The 23191-nt window shown below is 39.2% G+C and overlaps 1 protein-coding gene across 3 annotated transcripts; it reads right to left on the bottom strand.

Annotated features, from left to right (window-relative positions):
- Positions 1–173: 173 nt before the first annotated feature.
- Positions 174–23191, bottom strand: LOC104215166 (uncharacterized). Of its 3 annotated transcripts, none has more exons than XM_070167614.1 (20): positions 22933–23191; positions 22752–22819; positions 22001–22331; positions 20679–20924; positions 9871–10061; positions 9615–9786; positions 8798–8935; positions 8542–8719; positions 8248–8393; positions 7828–8004; positions 7620–7730; positions 5658–5777; positions 5404–5560; positions 4722–4885; positions 4522–4608; positions 3137–3465; positions 2621–2702; positions 2289–2428; positions 808–1078; positions 174–642 (listed from the first exon to the last, which is right to left on the bottom strand). In XM_070167614.1, the coding sequence occupies exons 3-20, from the start codon at positions 22322–22324 to the stop codon at positions 310–312; spliced, it is 3366 nt and encodes a 1121-aa protein (XP_070023715.1). In that variant the 5' UTR covers positions 22325–22331; positions 22752–22819; positions 22933–23191; the 3' UTR covers positions 174–309. The 3 variants fall into 3 exon arrangements, with proteins under 3 accessions (XP_070023715.1, XP_070023716.1, XP_070023717.1); XM_070167615.1 differs by having other exon boundaries at positions 22942–23191; XM_070167616.1 differs by having other exon boundaries at positions 808–1054; positions 22752–23191.

The following is a 23191-nucleotide window of genomic DNA, read 5'->3' as shown; positions in this document are numbered from 1 at the left end:
GTGAGACTCGAACCAAAAGTCTGTTCAAAAACTTGTATTATTTTTAAAAACTTTTTTAATTAATCCGTTAGATATCTGCAATAGATATGATGATTAAATTGCATAAAAGCCAGACCAAACTATCAACACAACCTGAAATCCTCAAAATTGTGGCATATTACACATTCAGCAAGTGATAAAAGAAATCCTCAAAATTGTGGCACCAAAGCCATGTTCAATTAGTACAATCTCACTGAACATCCTGCACGTGGCAACATTGTACAACAATGGATTCTGTTTGAAAAATCATTGCTTACATGAGAATTTTTTTCAGTGTTTGTGAGAGTGTTTTCTATGGCGATGGTACATTTCCCCCTTTTCCCTACTTTTCTTCTCTATGATCCTAAAAGCACATGAAATAAACCCAATGGCAGCCATGGGATAAAATGTTCTGTAAGGAGCCAAGGCTAAGCCAGAAATAAAGGAAAAGTATCCAGCTAGAAGATAGGCAAAGCTCAGGTTTATCTCCCATCCTCGGATGCCCGGCAAAGGAAACAAGAAGAAGTTGAACTCGGGCTTTGAATCACATATACCATGCAGCAAAACACCAACGCAAAGTATAGAATCCACAAACCATGGCAAGCTCTGACTGATTCCCATTCTCTGTGTGCACGCATACACCAAAAAAGAATGTTATGGTACTTCCAATTATTTCGAGCAACCAACATTTTTGAGCCACAGAGATAAGAAATGAGGTTCGACAATGACAAAAAAAAATGGATGTAAGGTAGCAAAAACCTCTTGCTCCTAAAGAAAGATAAAAAATACCTGGAGCCATGCTATAAGTGAAGGGACAAACATAAGTGTCGCAAGAAAGTGTAATACAAGCAAGCCATGCCGATGGTTGAAGATCTCTAGTTGGGTTTCACCATAGCTTTTTACCGAGTCCAGACTATTGGAATTATTCTCCTGAGTGAAATGCTTGTTGATTTCACCATCATATCGGGGTATGAATTGCTCAGATCCACTCTGACTTCTGTTCCCAGATTCTATTAACTCCTTAGTCTGGGTATGGCTGCGAAATGAAGCCATCAAAAAACTGTTTACAGACAAGAAGAGTTGGTTTTAGACTACCTTTGTCATAACAAAATATCAAAATATTAGCAGGCAAGTAAATGTAGAGCAATTGTGAAAATTGATGAGTAATGCTGCATCTTTCATTTATGAAGATAAATGTACTTAGAAATGCAGTACAAGCATAGAATTATGGTTTCTGATTTCTTTTTGAATATACATCTCACTTTTCCTAATTTATTTCTTTCCTTATACTTTTCTTTCCAGGGTGATGTGGTCTAGTGGAACTTATTGCACCTACCTTTAGTTTGTGAAATATCTTAAACCTCCCCTCTGCTTTTGTATTTCAACTTCCCCACACCACCCTCTTTTTTCGTATTACACAGGGCCTCATAAGCAATGATAACTTGTCTACCCAACATCTTGCCACGAATATTATTGTATTTACCTAAAACTTACGGGAAGATAAAAAGAGATATTTGGATAAGTTTAATTACTGAAAGTGAATACTGAGTAGAGACTGAGGCATTGGTTTTGTTGTATCATACCAATTTGCTAAAGTTGCTAAAAGATTCATTATACAATAGAGCCATTTTGGTAAAAGTACGTCAGAAATTAATGCAACGAACTTCTATCATTAACAACGGGAGGGTCTATGATAATTCTAAAACTAGAAGGGAGGTCTGTTAAGTTTTGCTAAACTTAAGAGGTCAAAGTAATTGACTTTTTCTTCTTTCACTTTATCATCTTTTTACCCAACCAACTAGCAGACTTCATGGCTTTTTGTCTGGTAGCCTTCAGCTTTGGACAATTTCCTCACCACATTTGCTCCCACTATCAATTTTGATGGGCAAAATTCTAATATAGTAGAAGGACGTTTACGCTTTTGGCTCTAATAAAGTCACTTCTCCCCACAACGCTTTCCCATGAAAAGGAAGAAGTATTTTCTTTTCAATTTGTTATTTATTTTCTTCAATGACTTGTGGTCAGATGTTTATCTATTCAAAAGTTCTGAATAGGTCAGAATTCAGTTAGGAGTCAGCACACAATATTGGATATGGAGAAAAGCTTTCGGCTGGACAGGAGGGCCATGATATCAATAGTCAAGAAATGGTCACTAGTTCTACAGCTCCAACTGAACAGAGTTTTAATTTCTGGAGAATCCAGCCAAATTAATACACAGTATAAGACCACCACAGAAAAGTGGAGAAAGGGTGATATAGTTCGCACTGTACCTCGACAGAGCATTGTGGCAACACACAACATGAGAAAGGAGCAACAAAAGAAGACCCAATGCTGGATGAGCGAAGCACATTAGGGTGAAAGAGACCAGTGTCATAACAAATAATGGATTGAATCTTATGATCCTGACAACCTGTTTCAATAGTGAAAACTTACATTAAGAAAACAAGCACAATGCAGAAAATTTAATTAAATATTGAAATTTCGACAACCACTAAGATTAGAGAACAAGGAATGCAGAATACATTCAATTTCATTTCCGAAATTTAAGTCCAAATCCAGCCTTGTACAAACTTGTGCTTTTGCAAGTAACAACTAAACTTACCTTGGATGATAGGAAGGCAGTGGAAAGATTAAGAAACCAAGGGACAAATAGAAAAGAGAAATTATGTCCCCGAGTTTGCGACCTGCAAAACATTATATTGCCGTTAGCTCAGCTGGTAATGAATTTCTTACAGTCATAAAGGTTTCTGCTGAATTATGTGACTACCTTATGAAAAAGCTTAAGATGTTAGAGAGTAGTCACTTTTACTTATTTATTAAGGTCCGCAAGTTCTCACGTGAAGACCTACTTCTCTTCTTCCCTTTACCGGGGTGGGGTGGGGGGGGGGTGGGTTGTAGGAGGGTTGCAAGTACATAGAAATATATTTGTTGTTTATGGATGGTGGCCAGACTCAAATCCAGGACCTTGTTCGAGAGGTAACTGTTTAATTCATTTATTTTAGGTATGCAACACTTTCATCAAATGCGGAACTAACCGTTTCTTGAAATTTTAGGTAACCATTTATATGGAGTCTTTAATAACATAAATGCGGTATATATATTAAAGAGAGGATCTAACCGTTTCTTGATGAATACATGTAACGAAGCACTAACATAGAATAACAATTGGGAGGCTGATATCACCACAACCACCACTCCATTTGCACAGAAGTAACAGATTGTTGAGACAATGATGAAGCTTATGGCTGGAGGAAGGGGTAGAGAAATGAGGCAGGAAAGTACTAGAGCAAATAAGATAGGTAGCAGAGCCAAACAGAGAAAGGGCAATGGCATCCTCAAATTTGATTCCACAGCTGAAATGAGAGAAGGTATAGGCTGGTCGAGCTCCCATTGCCGTGCTTGCCGCATTAAAGCAAAAAGGACAACAGCAATTGCAAAACCAGTAATCTGCACAGGCCCATGACAGCAAATAACAATGAGCCCAATAATCAGAAAATGCACAAAGAAGCAATACCTAGACAGAAGACCATGCTGAAAAGATCAACACCAATTGTAAGAACTACATAGACATCCAGCGAACAAACAAACCTGATTCACACTACAAAAGAAGGGGCACGGAGTAACTGAACCACTGATAATGTTTTGATATATCAGTCAGGAAACATGCATGGATCAGACTTCGGATGAACATAGAATCATATTTATATGAAGAAAAGGTATATATGATTCGTTATTCCATTTACTCAGTGCAAATAAGTTCTGCTCTACACGCTTGACTATTTGACGAAGGATCGTAGACGACACCATACTTCATTCTTTCTTCATAAATGAATTGTGTAACAAAGTGCTTACGAGTTTGGGAAACAAACCACTATTGAATGAGAAATCAAAGGCATCCTAAACCCATGAAGCTTTACTGTTTCCTTTTCCAAGTTTGGCATTATGTATGTAAATGAGTAATTTAAAGTATATTATACCTCGGCGTTTTAATTGTCCTGAGAGTGAGTAGCCACAAGAATGAATTGCAGTGGAGTATATATGAAATTTATCACTGGAGTCTGCAGGTAAATTTTGGTTTTATAGAGGAAGGCCATGCCACAGCCTAAATCTGAAACCTTGAAACTTGTGAAAGGTATACAGATCAGCTTCACTTGTAAGTGCCGAAGAACGTTTTAACTTAAATCCAGACAGATAAAGAGTTATAAATAGCTCAAACAGCAAGGAAGGAGGACTATTGAGGACTAGTCTTCTGAGGTATAACGATTAACGTAGAACGTAGCCTAACTGAATGGAACATAGAAGATTCTCTTAAACATGAAATATTTAAATTGTTGGGTGTGACAATCAAATGGGAGATTCTGCGGCCCCATCAGTATCCTCAAATGGTATTAAAGCAAAGTCGCCAGTGAAATGCAAGAATTATGCGCATGAAAAGCAAAGTCTCTGGCTGCATGGTATAAAAAACTGTCAGACCCAATGAGATGGGATTAAATTTGCATTCACCTCTGAGAAATATAGAAGCAAAAATCTTTTAGCTGCAGCAGTGACATTAACACCAATACTTGTTTTGTACGAACAATGTGGATCAATCTGTACATAAGATGGAAAAATATTAAAATAAAGTCATGAAAGAGTTAAGAACAGAGCAGCAGTCTATATCAACTTTCTGAGGGAACAAGAAACTAACGGGTTTGGTATAATACCAGCAACAAAACGTTGGTCTTTTCTGAACCTAGGCTGGAACTCCAGAGTGCTGGAGAGGAATCCACAAGAATCGTTTCTGAGAATAGATTAGGAAAAACATGGAGACCAGATGTGACATCCCAAGCAAGTGCTACAGGAGGGAAACAGCGAAGTTTACACAGCCCTACATCCAAAAGAATAAGTTACATTAGCAGCACAAATAAATAACAGTAACTGAGACATTAAATCTTCTATAAGAAACTCATTGGGTTGGATTAAAACTCAGCTGAATAAACTAAAGGGATTACTTTTGACTTGGTTACTTCGTCTGCAATTATATAAGAAGGTGGCAACTTGAAAGTGTGCCGGATACATGTGATTTACCAGTTATTGCTATTATACAACAATTTCTATTCAAAGATCTCTTAAATGGGGAAGAATGAATAGCAGTTAAAGGGAAGTGAGAAAACATAAACCTTCTTACATTGGTATTGCATTTACTTAGCAAAAGGTGTGGAACTCAAACATAAAATTCCCTCCTAGAAATTCCTCAAACATCAATTCCACTAATAATTACAGGAATTAGGAGGGACTGGTGGAAGACTGGGAAGTAACAGAACACCAAGTAAAAGAGTATAAAATGCTTTACTGATTAAAAGAAACAGTACAAGATGCGTTTTGCTAAAAGGAAGAAAATCTTACTGTCAATTTCCATCTCTCCAGATTCATCAGAAGTGAACTCTGACTTTCTTATTCCACAACCAGTTGTTTTGACAGACAACGTCACAGGCATGAGGCCCAAGCTAACAGAGAAAGACAGATTAAGTGCAAGAGGGTGATCCTCCTTCAACATCATCTCCTGCAAATTTTGAACCCAAAAAATAATGTATTCAAAGGTAAATATAATTCAAAGTTTCCTTGACCCTTTTTAGTAAGTAAGATGCACCCATACAAACCTTTGAAAAATACATAGCCTGAATCAAGGACTGAGAAGATAAGATTGTGTCCCCATCCTCTGGATTGAAAAATTGCCCAACTCCCATGGAAGTGGCCGGTGGAGGCCTTCCTGAAACAGCCTGAAAATCATAAAGTCATCATGATATTGTTGCTCGAACTAATCAGTCAAATTAGCAACCCAGGAGCTAAGCACAATTAACAGTCAACGGAAAGAGAAACAGAACTTTCCATCTGAAACTTTTATTCCAAGACCAAATTTGCACATTGCACTGCAAAAGCTCATGAATATATATAAAGTACTGCAAAAAGGATCTGTCGGCAACTATACCATAAAAGGAAGAAGACAAGTGTAATTTTCTGTTTAAAACACATTGAGAGAAAAAGACGGTTCTCTCCCTGTATTCTACATCTTTTTCAACATTTTAGTATGCGTCTCTCTGCAGTGTTTCCCCTGTTAACAATTTGATTAGCAAAAATCCTTTAAAAAACTAGAAGTGGATAGACTATTAAGAAGAAAACAAGAGTAGTGACTCATGACTGCAATAGCCAATGCATTTGTACAGAAAATATTTTATTCAGAAAAGTGATTAAAAATGGAAGTACAAGCAACTATTTCACTTAGTATCTCCAGTTAAAAAAAGCAATCATTCAAACAACTTAAAGGGTGAAGCTATACAGTTCTGAAAGTTAATGCTTCGTCAAACCAGTCGCAGAAGATTATACACCAAAAAAATTGTTTAATATGGTTAATGACAATTTGAACTCTGTATTTGCAACAGAACCTTCTAGTTTCTTTTTACCTTTACAAGTGATGTAACTAGCATCGAAAACTTGAAGACTTGTTTAAAGACCCGAAAACAACAGAGATTCGAAACTCCTTGTATTACTCAGTAATCAGTTCCAGGGGCTAAACAACAAACAGGAAGAAGGAAAGGCATGAACTTCAACACCATTGATTCTCTCACGCATCAATTTTGCTTTTACAATGCACACCGCCATATAATAAAATACTAAAATCTTTATGGTTTTCAGTAAAAGCCTCTCATGTAAGTGGTAAGGCAACCTGAAATCATGCATAAGCTCACTCGTCGACGACAAAACCTGCATCTTAAGAAGATACTGACTTTTTTTGCCGATTTTTTAATAGTAAAAACCTACTACATGGAGCAGTTATCACGAAGAGAAGAAAAGAGGGAGGTCTGAAAAAGGTTTAGCACAACAAGCCTCTAGAAGTAGCTTTTTCGCTTCGTGGGCAGTGCGGAATGCTATCTCCAAAGGCATATAATTTAAGAAAGAGGAGGATATCTGTTAGTTGGTGTTGCATGCACAAAGATTTAGAGAATACTAATCATCTCTTATTGTGTTGCAAGTTTGCTTCACAGATCTAGGCCCTTGTTTTCTCATGTGTGCTATCAAGAACAGTGAAGGAACCAACCATGAGGTGGAGAATGCAGAGATTGGAAGTGGAAAAAAAAAAGGTAACTGGTATACATTACCATTGTGTCTCTTTAGCATATGGAATGAACGAAATAGAAATTTGTTTTAGAATAGTGAGAACAAGTAGAAAACATTAAAGATCTTCCTTAGTTTCATTAGTATATTTTGGTGTAAGGAGAGAATTCCATGCTGTATACAGTGGACAAATTGGATGTATGAATGTGGTCAGGAAGAAATGCTGAATAAGACACTTCTGGAAAGGAAAGACTAAAGTTAAATGTATAAAGCATTTCTGCAGAGGACATTGGGAACTGAAATCTTAGGCTGCATAACTTGGCGCTAGAAAGTGAAGTTCCTTTCACTTTTATTGGTAAAGTACAGAAATTAAAGTTCTATCTCACATTATAAAGATGTGACGGGATATAACCTCTAACAGGTACGAACTCCTACAAAGATTTCCCAAGATGGCAGGTCTCATGACTAAACAGAATCTAAAGCATATTTGAAACCCTGTGAACAAGTACCAGGCGAGATGCCACTGAGATGGTCAGAAATCTGAAGCCACGCATATCCCTTGAATGCAGCCAAAATACAGCAGAAGGAGGTGCCTGCTCAGTCTGAGTACCTGGTTCAACCTATTGCAAAGACACCACCCTTTAGGAAAAATTTCAATCAAACTAACTCATACTAACATCACAGAGCATTTGGAAGACAGTGTACATAACCAAGTACCTGCCTTGGAGCTGGTCCAGATGGAATTTGTACCATCTTTGATGTAACTTCTAAAACCCGTTTATTAGTCGGTAACATGGAAACTGAAGTTCCTTTCTCGGGCCAAAGGTGCAGTCGTACACCGGAACATGGAGAAAGATTTGTGACAAAAACAAAGTGGTTTTTGCCATTAGATCCCTGAGTATGCAAGTAAGATATGTTATAAACTGGAAGAAGCATCAAATTTTATGCTACACATTCTAGGTTGCTGCATCCAAGCTATCAAAGCAGTTAAGGAGTCTCTCAGATAATAATTACGTATGACCTTTTCCCAGAAGAGTGCAAGCATTTGTCTTGAAGATAGGAAACACAACATAAGCAAGCACCCTATGAAAGATATGCACAATGTGAACTTTTTATAAATGATAAAAGGAAGCTGACCAACTTCTCAATGTCCAACCAGCGCCTCCTCCCGTCCATTGCTAAAACTGTAACAGTGGTTGTCTCGATGTATAAATCTCTTTCAAGTGCATCATCACTCCAATGAATGCTACGGGGGCAAGCATACATGCTGTGCGGCTGAGATCCTGCACCACAATCCACCTTTTAGAACAACAAATTGTTTCCCAGATACAAGAACACGTGTAAGCATGTAAATGCATCTTTATATATTTTAACACTATAAGTGTCTGTGCCTCTGAATAAAGTAGATATAGAGAGTTGGTCTGAGAATACCAGATTCAGCTTCTCCATTTTCGATTGGTATATGGGGCAGCTGCGGTTGCTTTAACCAATTAAAATTTGGAGGTATTCCACTGTGAAGCATTTTTGTGAAGATTCCCCGCCTCGTCCGAACATCAGATATAGGCTGACCAGTCTCCTGGTCTATCAGGCTAAGAAGAGTATGTGATACCTGAAAAAGTTGATGTTGAAATTTAAAGCTATTCTATTACAAATTTAATTGGGGACTCTTGGGAAAATTTTCACTTACTTGGACCACGAGCTGATTACACCACAAAATAACCTGGTGTTCCATTGATAACCACACATTTTTCATGCCCGTGCTACTAATCATAAGGCCATGGGTAGGAGGCACAATACCATCAAGTGATTGTAACTTTGACCGGACCTAAAAATGAAAAGTTATTGAAGCTAATGGTAAATATTTAGTCAAGCAATACGTAACTGTTAGCTCAGCTCACATAAGGGGCATTGGTGGGGCAAGAGAAAGTACAAATTCCAAAGACCAAAATACACAAATATCAGCCGGAGATACTATCTGGCTCATTGAAATGAAGTATACTTAAATCATTATATAAGGGTCTGTCCGTTTAAATAAAGTATGCTTTAATCGTCATATGGAGACAAAGGTTAAGGATAAGTCAAAAGTGAAAGTTAGCAAACATAGAACCACTAGAAAGAATAAGACTCTACTATAAGTTAACATTAGTCCAAGATGGAGAATAAGTTCTAGAGCTACTTCTCTTTACAAGCTAATAGAGCAGTGCATTCAACAGCAATAGCATGGCAGTTACTAAGTTAAACCCCTGAACATAAAAAGATTTTATATACCAATCAAAAAGAATTTTACGTTTAGTCAGTTGCCTCTAAAAGTAACCAGCAACCATTCACTTCAAAGATATTTGATTGAAGATTAATAACTGCGGTTTCCTACTGGAATTGCATGGAACGGAAAGAAGGGAAATGAAATTATACCCGTTGTAAGCCTTACAATTTTATTTGCCAATTATAATTCAGATTTTCACCTTCATGTACTTGAAACGTAAAAAATCAAATAGAAGAAGTACCTGGTAATCATGATAACCACCAGAAACTGAGACAACAACAACATGAGAGAGTGCTGGATCAGAGAGATAATGTCCTGATCGAGAAGTTTGGACCTCGTAGCCTTTCCTCCATGCGTAATTTACACGTGCATAATACTGACCAAGTGATGGCTGCAAAGCCAGAGGAGGCGACCTGGATAAGGCACAAAAAAGAATTAGTCATTTATAGCATAGAAGTGTAACCATATAATAGCCTTCCAAGAGTAGAGCAATTTACTGGTGCGGAGAAGAAAGTGTCAGAACAGTTTCAACAGCAAATTTCCTCAAATGTGGGTGGACAATCGCAGCTCTAGCAACAAAACCACCCATGGAATGACCAACCAATATTACACTTCTCGGAGGACTCCTAGATGCAGCAGCACCTTCCTTAACTCGTGCATCGTGGGACTCTTTATAGTGATCCAAAATCTACAAGCAGGAAGATGTAAATAGAAACACAGACATGAAAAATTCAAGGCGATAAAAGGGGACAGAGCAAAAGAGGAGCAGGAAGGAAGTAGAGAGAAATATAAAACGTAGAACTGTAAGTCTTCAATCTTCACCAGGAAATGAATTTATTAAATAACAATAACCATGCACATAAAAGATCTAGACTAGTAGAATGCACCCAAAAGGGTAGAAAATGACGAACCCTTTCCAATAGATGGCAAAATCAATTCAAATGAGGAAGTTCTAAAACTTCAATTATTAAGGAACAAACTCAAATCAAGCTCCCATCACTTAAAAATTCTTTTTTGATCTCTTGCCTCACCCACCGGTCGTGTATGTGTAACGGAAGCCCCTGCCTAATACTAGAGTACCAGAGGTATCAAACAGTCCAAGACTAGATTAATCTACATTACTGGCAAAGGAATTAGTAAATGACGATAAAACCAAGTCAAGTTACCTGACACAAAATATTTTCCAAAAATAACTTCCATCTGGACAGCACTTCCAAGCATGTTTATCAGTATCAAGTTTGCACTATATGCTATTACTGGGGTTTCCATTGTCTGAGGCATTAAAGTTGTAAACATATATGTTTAACATTGGATCTGTCTGGTCATATGAGCTAAGTAATCTGTCTTTGCTTATCATCTAGTCATTGTTCCAATGAGGATAGAAAAAGCATAAACTTCATAGGTATTATCATATTGATATATTCCTCAATTTTCACTTTTGATGCTTTATGCAGCTTTACCTTAGCAAGGATTCGTGAAATCCTAGACGGCATTTCTAGATTCTTATATTAGTTCTTTTTCTTTCTTTTTCCCTGCTAAATAGTTATACAGACCCACAAAAATAATGGTTTCTCTTTCTCAATGGAAGCACTTGAAGAATAACTTATGGACTTGCAACTCTAAGAAAACTGTCTCACCTCTTCCAATCTGAAAGGACAGCATTTTTTTTCATTAATGTATTCCCAGTAAGTTATGTCCTTATTCTCCAGACTTGCTTATTACTTATTAGCAAATGTAAGTATCGTCATCCATGCTTACTGGTTAGTGTTACTGTTTGTGAGAATGCACGGGAGAAAATATTATTGATTAATTATTAATAATGATATAATGAGCGCTATATATATAATACATGTCCTACTCCTAATACATATGGGATTAGGGTTATTTACTACTATTTAACTATCAAACTAACACTCCCCCTCAAGACACTCCCCCTCAAGCTGGTGCATATAAATCATATGTACCGAGCTTGTTACATATATAACTAATACGAGGACCAGTGAGGGACTTGGTGAAAATATAAGCAAGCTGATCATTCGACTTTACAAATTTTGTAGCAATATCTCCCGAGAGTATCTTTTCTCTAACAAAGTGACAGTCAATCTCGATGTGTTTAGTTCTCTCATGGAACACTGGATTTGACGCAATATGAAGAGCAGCTTGATTATCACACACAAGTCTCATCTGACTAATCTCACCAAATTTCAACTCCTTGAGCAACTGTTTTATCCAAATTAGCTCACATGTGGCCATAGCCATTGCTCGATATTCTGCTTTTGCACTAGACCGAGCAACCACATTATGTTTCTTGCTCTTCTAAGACACCAAATTTCCTCCTACTAAGACACAATATCCAGACGTAGAACGTCTATCAGAAGGTGATCCTGCCCAATCAGCATCTGAGTATCCAACGATCTGCTCATGGTCTCGATCCTCAAACAATAAGCCTTTGCCTGGAGCTGATTTTATATACCGAAGAATGCGGACAACTGCATCCCAGTGACTATTACAGGGAGAATCCATAAACACACTCACAAGAAAGGAAATGTCAGGTCTAGTCACTGTGAGGTAATTTAATTTACCAACCAACCGCCTATATCTTGTAGGATCGCTAAGAGGCTCCCCTGTCCTGGCAGAAGTTTAGAATTTGGATCCATCAGAGTGTCAACAGGTCTACAACCTGTCATTCCTGTCTCCTCAAGAATATCTAAGGCATACTTCCGTTGAGATCACAATACCTGAGCTAGACTGAGTGACCTCAATACCCAGAAAATACTTTAATCTGCCCAGATCCTTAGTCTGAAAGTGCTGAAAGAGATGTTGCTTCAACTTACTAATATCATCCTGATCAGTGCCGATAATAACAATATCGTCAACATAAACGACCAGATAAATACAGAGATTTGAAGCAGAATGTCGATAAAATACAGAGTGATCAGCTTCACTACGAGTCATGCCAAACTCCTGAATAACTGTGCTGAACTTACCAAACCAGGCTCAAGGAGACTGCTTTAGACCATAGAGGGACCGGCGCAACCGACAACAAGGCCACTAGACTCCCCCCAAGCAACAAAACCAGGTGGTTGCTCCATATAAACCTCATCCTCAAGGTCACCGTGAAGAAAAGCATTCTTAATGTCCAACTGATAGAGAGGCCAATGGCGGATAACAGCCATGGATAGAAAAAGGCGGACTGATGCAATTTTAGCCACGGGAGAGAAAGAATCACTGTAATCGAGTCCAAATATCTGAGTATATCCTTTGGCAACAAGACGAGCCTTAAGTCGATCAACCTGGCCATCTGGACCAACTTTGACTGCATACACCCAATGACAGCCAACATTCAACTTACCCGAAGGAAGAGGAACAAGCTCCCAAGTACCACTCGTATATAAAGCAGACATCTCGTCAATCATAGCATGTCGCCATCCGGGATGAGACAGTGCTTCACCTGTAGACTTAGGGATGGAAACAGAGGACAAAGATGACCTTTCGAAAAAGTGGTACAGGTATTTCAATTCTCGGTTATGTGGATTCTGACTATGCAGGAGATCTTGACAGAAGAAGGTCCACAACTGGATACATCTTTACCCTCGTTGGCAGTGCCGTCAGTTGGAAGTCGACTTTGCAGTCGATTGTCGCTTTGTCTACGACAGAAGCAGAATACATGGCAGCAGCGGAGGCGGTAAAGGAAGCTATCTGGTTGAAAAGTTTAGTAGCGGAATTGAGTTTGGTTCAGCTGGAATCAACTCTTAGATGTGATAGTCAGAGTGCTATTCATCTAATGAAAAATCAGAGATTTCATGAGCGCACTAAACACATTGATGTCAGATTTCATTTTATTCGAGATGTTATTGATGAGGGAACTATCAAGGTCGTGAAGGTTATCACAGACGATAATGCTGCAGACATGTTGACCAAGATAGTCCCGCTCGCTAAGTTTGCACACTGCAAGGACTTGGCGGGGGTGTGCATCAACTGATGCAACTCCGAAGAGAACAGTTGCTAGGTGGAGGTGGCATGTTCAACAATGGTTTGATTCTTCTTGTTTCTTACAACGGGGTTGCCCAGTAAGCTTAGAAGTTTTGGCCAGAGTTGTTCACACGCTCGAAACGCAAACCAAGGTGGAGATTGAAAATGTTGGTTTATGTTTAGTCAACAATGGCATGCCAATTGGAAGAGTTGGTGGAAAGAGTTGGTGTGGATGCTAGGAGGAAGCTTCCTCCTTTGATGTCACCCATGACATCAAGAGGAGGTAGTTTGATGTCACCAATGACATCAAGAGGAGGTCTTTACCTCTATAAATAGATGCACTCCTTCACTTGTAGAAATCATCCCAAAATAATACAATACATTGTAGTGAGTAGAGAGTTAAGAGAGAAATTCTCTTAAGTGTAATTGGGAAATCTCCCCTTCCTTTGTTAATATTAAAAGGGCAATTGTTCTCTGGTGGACGTAGGATTATTTTGATCCGAACCACGTTAAATCTTGTGTTCTTTCTTTTACGTTTCCGCTAACAATTGGTATCAGAGCGACAGGATTCTTTAACGATCCAAGGAGAAAGAACAAGCAAATATGAGTTCCATGAAGTTTGAAATTGATAGATTCAATGGACGCAACAACTTCAATATCTGGAAGATCCAGATGATGGCGTTACTGCGGAGGGAAGGTTCAATCCATGCTATTGACGGAAAGTATCCTACGGATATATCAGCTCCCGACAAGGAGAAGATTGAAGGGGATGCATTGAGTGCAATCCAACTATCCCTTGCACCTAACGTGCTTTGTGAAGTGAGTACGGGTACCGAAGAGACGGCCAAACAGTTGTGGGAAAAGCTAGAAGGGCTATACCAAGACCGATCAGTGACAACAAGAATGTTGTTACAACGGCGTCTTCACACATTTAAGATGGGGCCAGGTACTTCGTTACAAGATCATTTAGATGCGTTTAATAAACTTGTCATGGACTTACAGATTGCAGGAATTAAAAGGGAGGAGGAGACGCTTGCATGTGCTTTGCTATTTTCATTGACTTCAGGATATCGTGATATTGAGAATTCAATGATGTATAGCAAGGAGCCTATCAAGCTTGAGCAAGTGCGGCAGGCACTTAACTCTAGTGATGTGCGGAGGCACATTGAAGGAGATAGAGATGACCAGGCAAGTGGCCTCTTTGTAAGAGGCCGGACTAGCCAACAGGGAAAGACCAAATCAAAGCACAGATCAAAGTCTCGTGTGAACAAGAAGAATACAGAGTGTTGGGGTTGTGGCAAGAAGGGGCACTTTGAACGAGATTGCCCAATGTCAAAGTCCAAGGAAAAGGCGAGTGCATCTACAGTTGAACAGGTACATAATTTTGATAATGATTATGTACTAACAACATCGTGTAATAATAATAGTAGTTATGAAAACAAATGGGTGTTAGACTCTGCTTGTACTCTGCATATGACGTTCCGAAAAGACTGGTTTAGCAGCTACGAGAAAAGTGGAGGAACCGTAGTAATGGGCAATAATGCAACTTGTGCAATAGTTGGCATTGGCTCAGTTCGGGTTCGCTGCCATGATGGAATCGTGAGGACTATTACACAAGTCCGTCATGTTCCTGATCTGAAGAAGAATTTGATCTCCTTGGGTACTCTGGATGAACAAGGCTACAGGTACATGAGCGAAGCAGGAACTATGAAGGTGACTAAAGGTTCTTTAGTCATGCTGAAAGGCAAGCTGGAGAACGGCCTTTACACATTGGCCGGAAGCACCATTGTTGGCTCTGCAAATGCATCTACAGTGCAGTTATCTAATGATGACAAGGCAAGACTATGGCACATGAGACTGGGTCATATGAGCGCACGTGGACTGGAGATGTTGAGCAATCGTAAACTTTTGGAAGGTGAGAAGATCAGCACGCTTGACTTCTGTGAGCACTGCGTTCTAGGGAAGCAGAAGAAGGTCAGCTTCAGCACTGGCAAACACAAGACAAGAGGAGTGCTAGACTACATCCATTCAGATTTATGGGGTCCTTCTAAACTTCCATCGAAGGGCGGAAAGAGGTATCTTCTCATTTTTATTGATGATTTCTCACGAAAGGTTTGGGTGTATTTTTTGAAGGCAAAAAGTGATGCTTTTGAAGCATTTAAAGAGTGGAAGATTTTGGTTGAAAATCAAATGGAGCGGAAAATCAAGTATCTTCGCACAGACAATGGCTTGGAGTTTTGCAATGAAGAGTTTAATGAATTCTGCAAGGTTCATGGGATCTCAAGACATAGGACTGTCAGGCATACCCCACAGCAGAATGGAGTTGCCGAGAGAATGAACAAGAACTCTTCTTGAAAAGGCTCGTTGTATGCTCCTACAAGCCAAAATGTCCAAAGTATTTTGGGCTGAAGCAGTTCACACTGCTGCTCATATTGTCAATCGATCTCCAGCATCGGCAATTGACTTTAAGACTCCGAATGAGGTATGGTCAGGTGAACCCTCTAACTATTCATACTTACGAGTATTTGGGTGTCCAGCTTATTATCACGTTAATGAAGGAAAGCTTGAACCAAGGGCTAAGAAGGCCATATTCGTAGGGTATGTGGATGGAGTAAAAGGGTACAAACTTTGGTGTTTGTCTTTACTCAAATTTATAGTTAGTAGAGATGTCACCTTCGATGAATCCTCTATACTTGATCCCCGTAAAGTTTCCGTGGAGTTTTCAGGAAACAAGAACAACGAGCAGGTGGAGCTTCCGGTGGAGCTTGCCAAGGAAAAGGATCAAGAGACTCAGGTTAAAGATGAGTCAGAAGATGTAGGCGTTGAAGAACTTGCTGTCAATGAACCATACACAATTGCGAAGGGGAGGGAGAAGAGGCAGACACGAGAACCGGAACGCCTTATAAATCAAGCAAACTTGATTGCATATGCGTTCGTAGCTGCACAAGAAGAGATTAAAGATCTGGAGCCCTCCTCGTATATTGAAGCAACTTCTTGCAAGGATGCCGCACAATGGCGGTTAGCCATGACTGAAGAGATGGAGTCTCTTCACAAGAATCAGACATGGGTCTTAGTGAAAAGACAAAAGGGGAAGAGGACAGTTGGATGCAAGTGGGTCTACCGAAAGAAAGAGGGAATTCCTGAAGTGGAAGATGCTAGGTTCAAGGCGAGATTGGTTGCAAAAGGTTTCAGCCAAAAGGAGGGAATTGACTACAATGAGATTTTCTCTCCGGTCGTGAAGCATAGCTCAATTCGCGTGCTACTAGCATTGGTTGCACAATTTGACTTGGAGCTTCAACAGCTTGATGTCAAAACTGCTTTCTTACACGGTGATCTAGAAGAGACAATCTATATGGATCAACCTGAAGGTTTCCTAGCTGAGGGAAAAGAAGATCACGTATGCCAACTAAAGAAGTCTTTGTATGGTTTGAAGCAATCCCCTAGACAGTGGTACAAGAGGTTTGATGCATTCATGACTACACATGAATTCTCAAGGAGTGCATTTGATAGTTGTGTGTATCACAAGAAGATGTCTGGTAACTCAATGATTTATTTACTGTTGTATGTTGATGATATGCTTATTGCTGCTAACAACATTACAGAGATAAATGCTTTGAAGAAACTATTGAGTAAGGAATTTGACATGAAGGATTTAGGAGCTGCAAAGAAAATCCTTGGTATGGAGATTTCAAGAGAAGACGATGTTGTACATCTTTCTCAGAAGAGGTATATTGAAAGGGTTCTCGAGAGATTCAATATGCAAACGTGCAAGCCTGTAAGTACACCATTAGCTCCTCATTTTAAACTTTCAGAGTCACAAATGCCTCAGTCCGAGGATGAGGTGGAGCATATGTCAAAGATTCCTTATGCCAGTGCAGTTGGTAGTATTATGTATGCTATGGTATGCACACGTCCAGATATTGCTCAATCTGTAAGTGTGGTAAGTAGATACATGTCCAACCCAGGAAAGAGGCATTGGGAAGCTGTCAAGTGGATATTGAGATATCTCAAAGGAGCTTCTGGTGTTGGTCTTACCTTTCGAAAAAGTGGTACAGGTATTTCAATTCTCGGTTATGTGGATTCTGACTATGCAGGAGATCTTGACAGAAGAAGGTCCACAACTGGATACATCTTTACCCTCGTTGGCAGTGCCGTCAGTTGGAAGTCGACTTTGCAGTCGATTGTCGCTTTGTCTACGACAGAAGCAGAATACATGGCAGCAGCGGAGGCGGTAAAGGAAGCTATCTGGTTGAAAAGTTTAGTAGCGGAATTGAGTTTGGTTCAGCTGGAATCAACTCTTAGATGTGATAGTCAGAGTGCTATTCATCTAATGAAAAATCAGAGATTTCATGAGCGCACTAAACACATTGATGTCAGATTTCATTTTATTCGAGATGTTATTGATGAGGGAACTATCAAGGTCGTGAAGGTTATCACAGACGATAATGCTGCAGACATGTTGACCAAGATAGTCCCGCTCGCTAAGTTTGCACACTGCAAGGACTTGGCGGGGGTGTGCATCAACTGATGCAACTCCGAAGAGAACAGTTGCTAGGTGGAGGTGGTATGTTCAACAATGGTTTGATTCTTCTTGTTTCTTACAACGGGGTTGCCCAGTAAGCTTAGAAGTTTTGGCCAGAGTTGTTCACACGCTCGAAACGCAAACCAAGGTGGAGATTGAAAATGTTGGTTTATGTTTAGTCAACAATGGCATGCCAATTGGAAGAGTTGGTGGAAAGAGTTGGTGTGGATGCTAGGAGGAAGCTTCCTCCTTTGATGTCACCCATGACATCAAGAGGAGGTAGTTTGATGTCACCAATGACATCAAGAGGAGGTCTTTACCTCTATAAATAGATGCACTCCTTCACTTGTAGAAATCATCCCAAAATAATACAATACATTGTAGTGAGTAGAGAGTTAAGAGAGAAATTCTCTTAAGCGTAATTGGGAAATCTCCCCTTCCTTTGTTAATATTAAAAGGGCAATTGTTCTCCGGTGGACGTAGGATTATTTTGATCCGAACCACGTTAAATCTTGTGTTCTTTCTTTTACGTTTCCGCTAACATGGGGAAACAGGACAAAGAATGGAACTTGATTTTGGATAGCTGAAGATGACATACGATTAATAAGATAACAAGATGTAAGAACTGCATCCCCCAAAAACGCAGCGGAACATGAGATTGTATAAGTAGGGTACGAGCAGTTTCAATAAGATGTCTATTCTTTCTTTCAGCTACCCCATTTTGTTAGGATGTGTACGGACAAAATATTTGATGAATAATCCCATGGGAGTTCATAAATTGCTGAAATGGGGAAGACAAATACTCTAGGGCATTATCACTACGAAATGTGTGGATAGAAACCCCAAATTGATTTTGAATTTCAGCGTGAAAGGTCTGTAAAATAGAAAACAACTCAGATCGATTTTTCATCAAAAATATCCAAGTGCACCTGGAATAATCACCAATGAAACTGACAAAGTAGCGGAATCCCAAGGTAGAACTGACCCGACTAGGACCCCAAACATCTGAATGGACTAAAGCAAAAGGTGACTCTGCTCGATTATCAAGACGCCGCGGGAAATGGGAGCGGGTATGCTTACCGAGCTGACATGACTCACACTCTAGAGTGTACAAGTAAGATAAGTCAGGTATCATTTTCTGAAGTTTTGACAAACTGGGATGTCCTAACCGTTTATGTAATAAATCTGGTGAATAAGTAACGGGACAAGTTATTGGAGGAAGACAAGATGCGAGTCCATGTGATTTTGCAAGGATAAGGTAATAAAGTCCACCTGATTCACGTCCGGTACCAATGATCCGCCCTGTACTGCGTTCCTATATAAAAACAAGATCATCAAGAAATAAAACAGCAGATTTAAGGGATTTGGCTAAGCGACTAACGGCTATAAGATTAAAAGGACTACTAGGAACATAAAGAACGGAGTCTAAAGGTAAGGAAGGAAGTGGACTTGCTTGACCTATAGCAATTGCCATGGCTTGAGACCCATTGGCCATTGTGACTGTTGGAAGAGATTGAGAATATGAAATACTAGTGAAAAGAGATTTGTTACCAGAAATATGATCAGATGCACCTGAAATCCTGAATCAATGACCCAAGACTCAGAAGGTGAAGATTGCGAGACACAAGTCATGCTACTATTTGTTGGAACAACGGAGGCTAATCCTGAAGATGTCTGTTTACGTGCTTTGTACAGAAGGAACTCAATATACTCCGGTAAAGAAACCATCTGGATGGGATTCAATGCATTGGATCCAACGGATTGTGAGTTAAAGGCTTCCGATACGAATTCCATTATAATATCGTGCCGGAAAAAGCAGAAATTTGTTGGGGATCACTGTTCACGCCGGAAAAATCATTGTAGCTCGCCGGAAAAAACTCAAAGTGGTCGGAATTTGATTTGAACTAGATGGGTAGGCTCGGAATTGTGAGGAGAGCAAGCTGTCCTGAAGGAATTTCGCGAAAAAGTGGCCGGAAACACTGTCACGCTCCGGCGCGTGGGCGTCGGAGCTTCGCCGGAAAATTTCTTCCGGCGGCGCGTGGGGGGTCTTTTGACGGAGAATTTTTTATGGGTTGATCGCCGGAGTCCGATTCTACTTCGTGGTGGTGTTGGTGTTTGCACAACACTGACGAAAAGTGGCTTTTTGTTACAGACAGCCTCTTAAGTCGCCGGAAAATTGCACGGCAACAAGGTCTTTCTTCCCCGAGGCCGCTGGAATGATGCACGGCGATAATTTTCTCACCGACGCTCTGATACAATGTGAGAATGCACGGGAGAAAATATTATTAATTAATTATTAACAATGATACAATGAGCCCTATATATATAATACATGTCCTACTCCTAATACATATGGGATTAGGGTTATTTACTACTATTTAACTATCAAACTAACATTGTTGATAAGCAACCAGAAGATAAGAATAAGCACGTAGATTCTAGTTCTCTCGTTCTATGGGAAATCTAACCATGCATCATCAATCTATCAGAACCCACAGACTTGCAGATATCCTTTAAAAAGTTCTTTAAGATTGTCACTGTCATAGTATCAAATAATCCAGTCTATTTCCTACAGAAAGAAAACCATAGTAAAATGCACAAAAAGGAAAAGGTGAATCATATTAACTTAAGCAAATTGGTATTTACATTCAACTTTTATTTTTTATCTTCACCCTTTTCCGGGAAAGCATCCTGTATTCATCTCTGTGTTACATTGGATAAACTATGGAATCACGCAATAAAGATTGTCAACGCATTCCCTCAGATTAATGCCAATAAAGAGACATTCTACTTGAGCAAGAAAAGCTATACCCTGTGAATGGCATATACAACATAATCTGTGTGTTCTTCAAGAATTCGGCCATCCATTGCAGAATGTTCACCTTCAAGATCCACGGCAAACCAGTCAAGCATGGATGTATATTGATAGGGCAAAGGAGTGTTGGTGACATCAAAATCTACTCCCTCTCCGAGACTTTGAGAGACTTCTTGGTAAAAACTACGTTCAAGAGGACCTCCTTGATAAGCCCTATCAGATTCTGCAGCCACAGATCTCACCTGTAAAAGTAATTGAAAAGGATTAGGAGCAAAGCCAATAAAACAAGAACAACTAATGTATTGACATGTCTTGCACTCATCTTATGATGCCACATACATTCACATAACAAGCAGTTAATATTCAATCACAGGACCCGCCGCCACCACCCCACACACGCGCGCGCGCACTCTAGTGAAAAAGCACAGGTGCAACCTCCACATCAGATTTTCTAGAATAAGTCAATATCAGCAGTTGTCGCAGCAAGAACATTAGAGAGAAGGACGAAAGGTGGAAACGAACGAAGAGTAAGTTAGGGATTTTCTTTCAAAAAAGGTAATTCAAAATTACAAACAATATTAGGAATAAAATAATAAGAATCTTGGTCAAACCAAAAGTGATTATACGCTGAAACGCCACCCTGATTTTGGCTTATAAGCATTTTAGGTGCTTGCCTTGGTATCAACTGATTGATGTCAGCCCCCAACAGAAAGGGAAGATCCATAACTTGTTAGCTATTTCCACTATTATAATCTTTTACTTTTATGTGAAACAAGAATGTTCAATTGGTTCACACATATATATACCATTTAGTTAGACTTCATTAATTACTACTTTTTTCTGGTTTAATTTGATGCAGTCACAATTTGCAGAGAAAACGAATATAACGTTTCAACATAACTTTTGTTGTCTTTAAAACAAGTAGAATTACTTTTTATAGTATATAGTTTTAGCATCCATGAATCAAAGTTGACTTGTCACTTGTGTTATGCTTTCAAAGTGCCAGAAGCATATGAGAAAACAGTTCCAAGGATATAAGACTTTTCCTGTGCTTTCAACATTTTATGTTCTGTATCTGCTCATCTTTCATGAGTCATTACTAATGCACACATATGACACCTCGTTCGATCTAAATGGAATTGGTAATGTACTAATAACATTCCCAGATGGAAGATTTGACACAAAAAAAGCTAATAAGAATAGATACTACACTTGATCTTAGCCAAAAGTCCAAGCAAGGTATAGATTTGAGACAATAAACAGGCATATGATGGAAATACTGTTTTGAAACATTTGAGGTCATAAATAAGAAACTTGCCTGTTTGTAGCTACCACCATTGCCAGGGATAAAAAGAACAGGAACCCCAGTAAGCTTCTTAAGATGATCGTTGAAATCAATCCTTTTCCATCCTTCATGGTACAGATGTAATCCGTACTTTGTGGACGACACATTTGCCGGTGTAGGTATAGGTATGTAAGTAGGATACATGTATGTCATGGTACAACCATTAGATATGGGCTTTATCATGCCATAAAGACCAGCTAGACCTATCCATAATGCAAGTAGAACCATCGTAGCCACTCTGAATTTCGCCCTAAAACCTTCCATGCTTTGGCTCACACTGCCCCCCATCCACTTCATCTTAATCCTTCAATATCCCACCAAATAAATTAGCACATTGACCAGAAAACTTAGTATTCTTAGAGAGATTAAGCTCTATGTGCTAACATTATAAAAAAAACTTACTCAATCAGGTCACTTAAAAGTTAATTACAGGTAAGTCTAGTTAATAGCATTGATTGGTAAGCTAGAATAAATGGACAATAGCTATTATAACAGGTTGAGTTACACTATGGCGTAAAAATCCTTACACGGTACATAACTTAAATCCATTCTCAAATTGCACAAGATATAACAACTTACTCCATTACACAGATGTTTCACCCAAGAAAATAAATGGTTTGAATTGAGTTCTTGGGGGTTTTAGTCGTTGAGAACAACTTACAAACAGGATATGTGCATTGAAGCTTTCTACTATGCAAAGAACAAAACAAGTACTAAGAGGTACCTGATTGGAGATCTACAGTTTCAAGCGTTGGACTCTTCACAAACTCGAGCGACCAAGAATCATTGATTCTGAATCAACACACAGGGTACAGAATGAGTGTAAAGTAATAGAAAAGTCTGCTTTATTTACTCTACTTCCCAGAAAAGGGGATAAAATCCAATTTTAGGAAAGGCGTGTGTACTGGTCTCACTGTAACTGGATGAAACTACTGGAGTCTTGACTTGAACTTCCTTATGTCCATTTATTTCATGTACAGGAAAATCAGCTCATCCGATTGGATCTTGCCATAACAAGAACCAGATCGGGAGAGAGGGAAAAAGATTTTAAAACCCAGAAATAAAATGGAAAGGGGGTAGAAAAGGAAGTGGAGTTAATTGGAAAGGGTTTAAAAAGGAAAGAATTTAATGATTGTAATTTCAGATACTACGGGTATTTTTTGT

This window comes from Nicotiana sylvestris, chromosome 2 (assembly GCF_000393655.2).
Source record: "Nicotiana sylvestris chromosome 2, ASM39365v2, whole genome shotgun sequence".
In the NCBI taxonomy this organism is placed as follows: domain Eukaryota; kingdom Viridiplantae; phylum Streptophyta; class Magnoliopsida; order Solanales; family Solanaceae; genus Nicotiana; species Nicotiana sylvestris.
The sequence above is the reverse complement of the archived record's forward strand: the minus strand, read 5'-3'. Positions and strand labels throughout refer to the sequence as shown.

Coding starts and splice junctions, on each gene's coding strand:
- LOC104215166 (XM_070167614.1), bottom strand. CDS start 22,324: ATGAAGTGGATGGGGGGCAGTGTGAGCCAAAGCATGGAAGGTTTTAGG. Junction 5,778..7,619: donor TCTCAGTGGCATCTCGCCTG/GTACTTGTTCAC, acceptor TATGATTTTCAG/GCTGTTTCAGGAAGGCCTCC. Junction 4,609..4,721: donor AGACCAACGTTTTGTTGCTG/GTATTATACCAA, acceptor TCTTATGTACAG/ATTGATCCACATTGTTCGTA.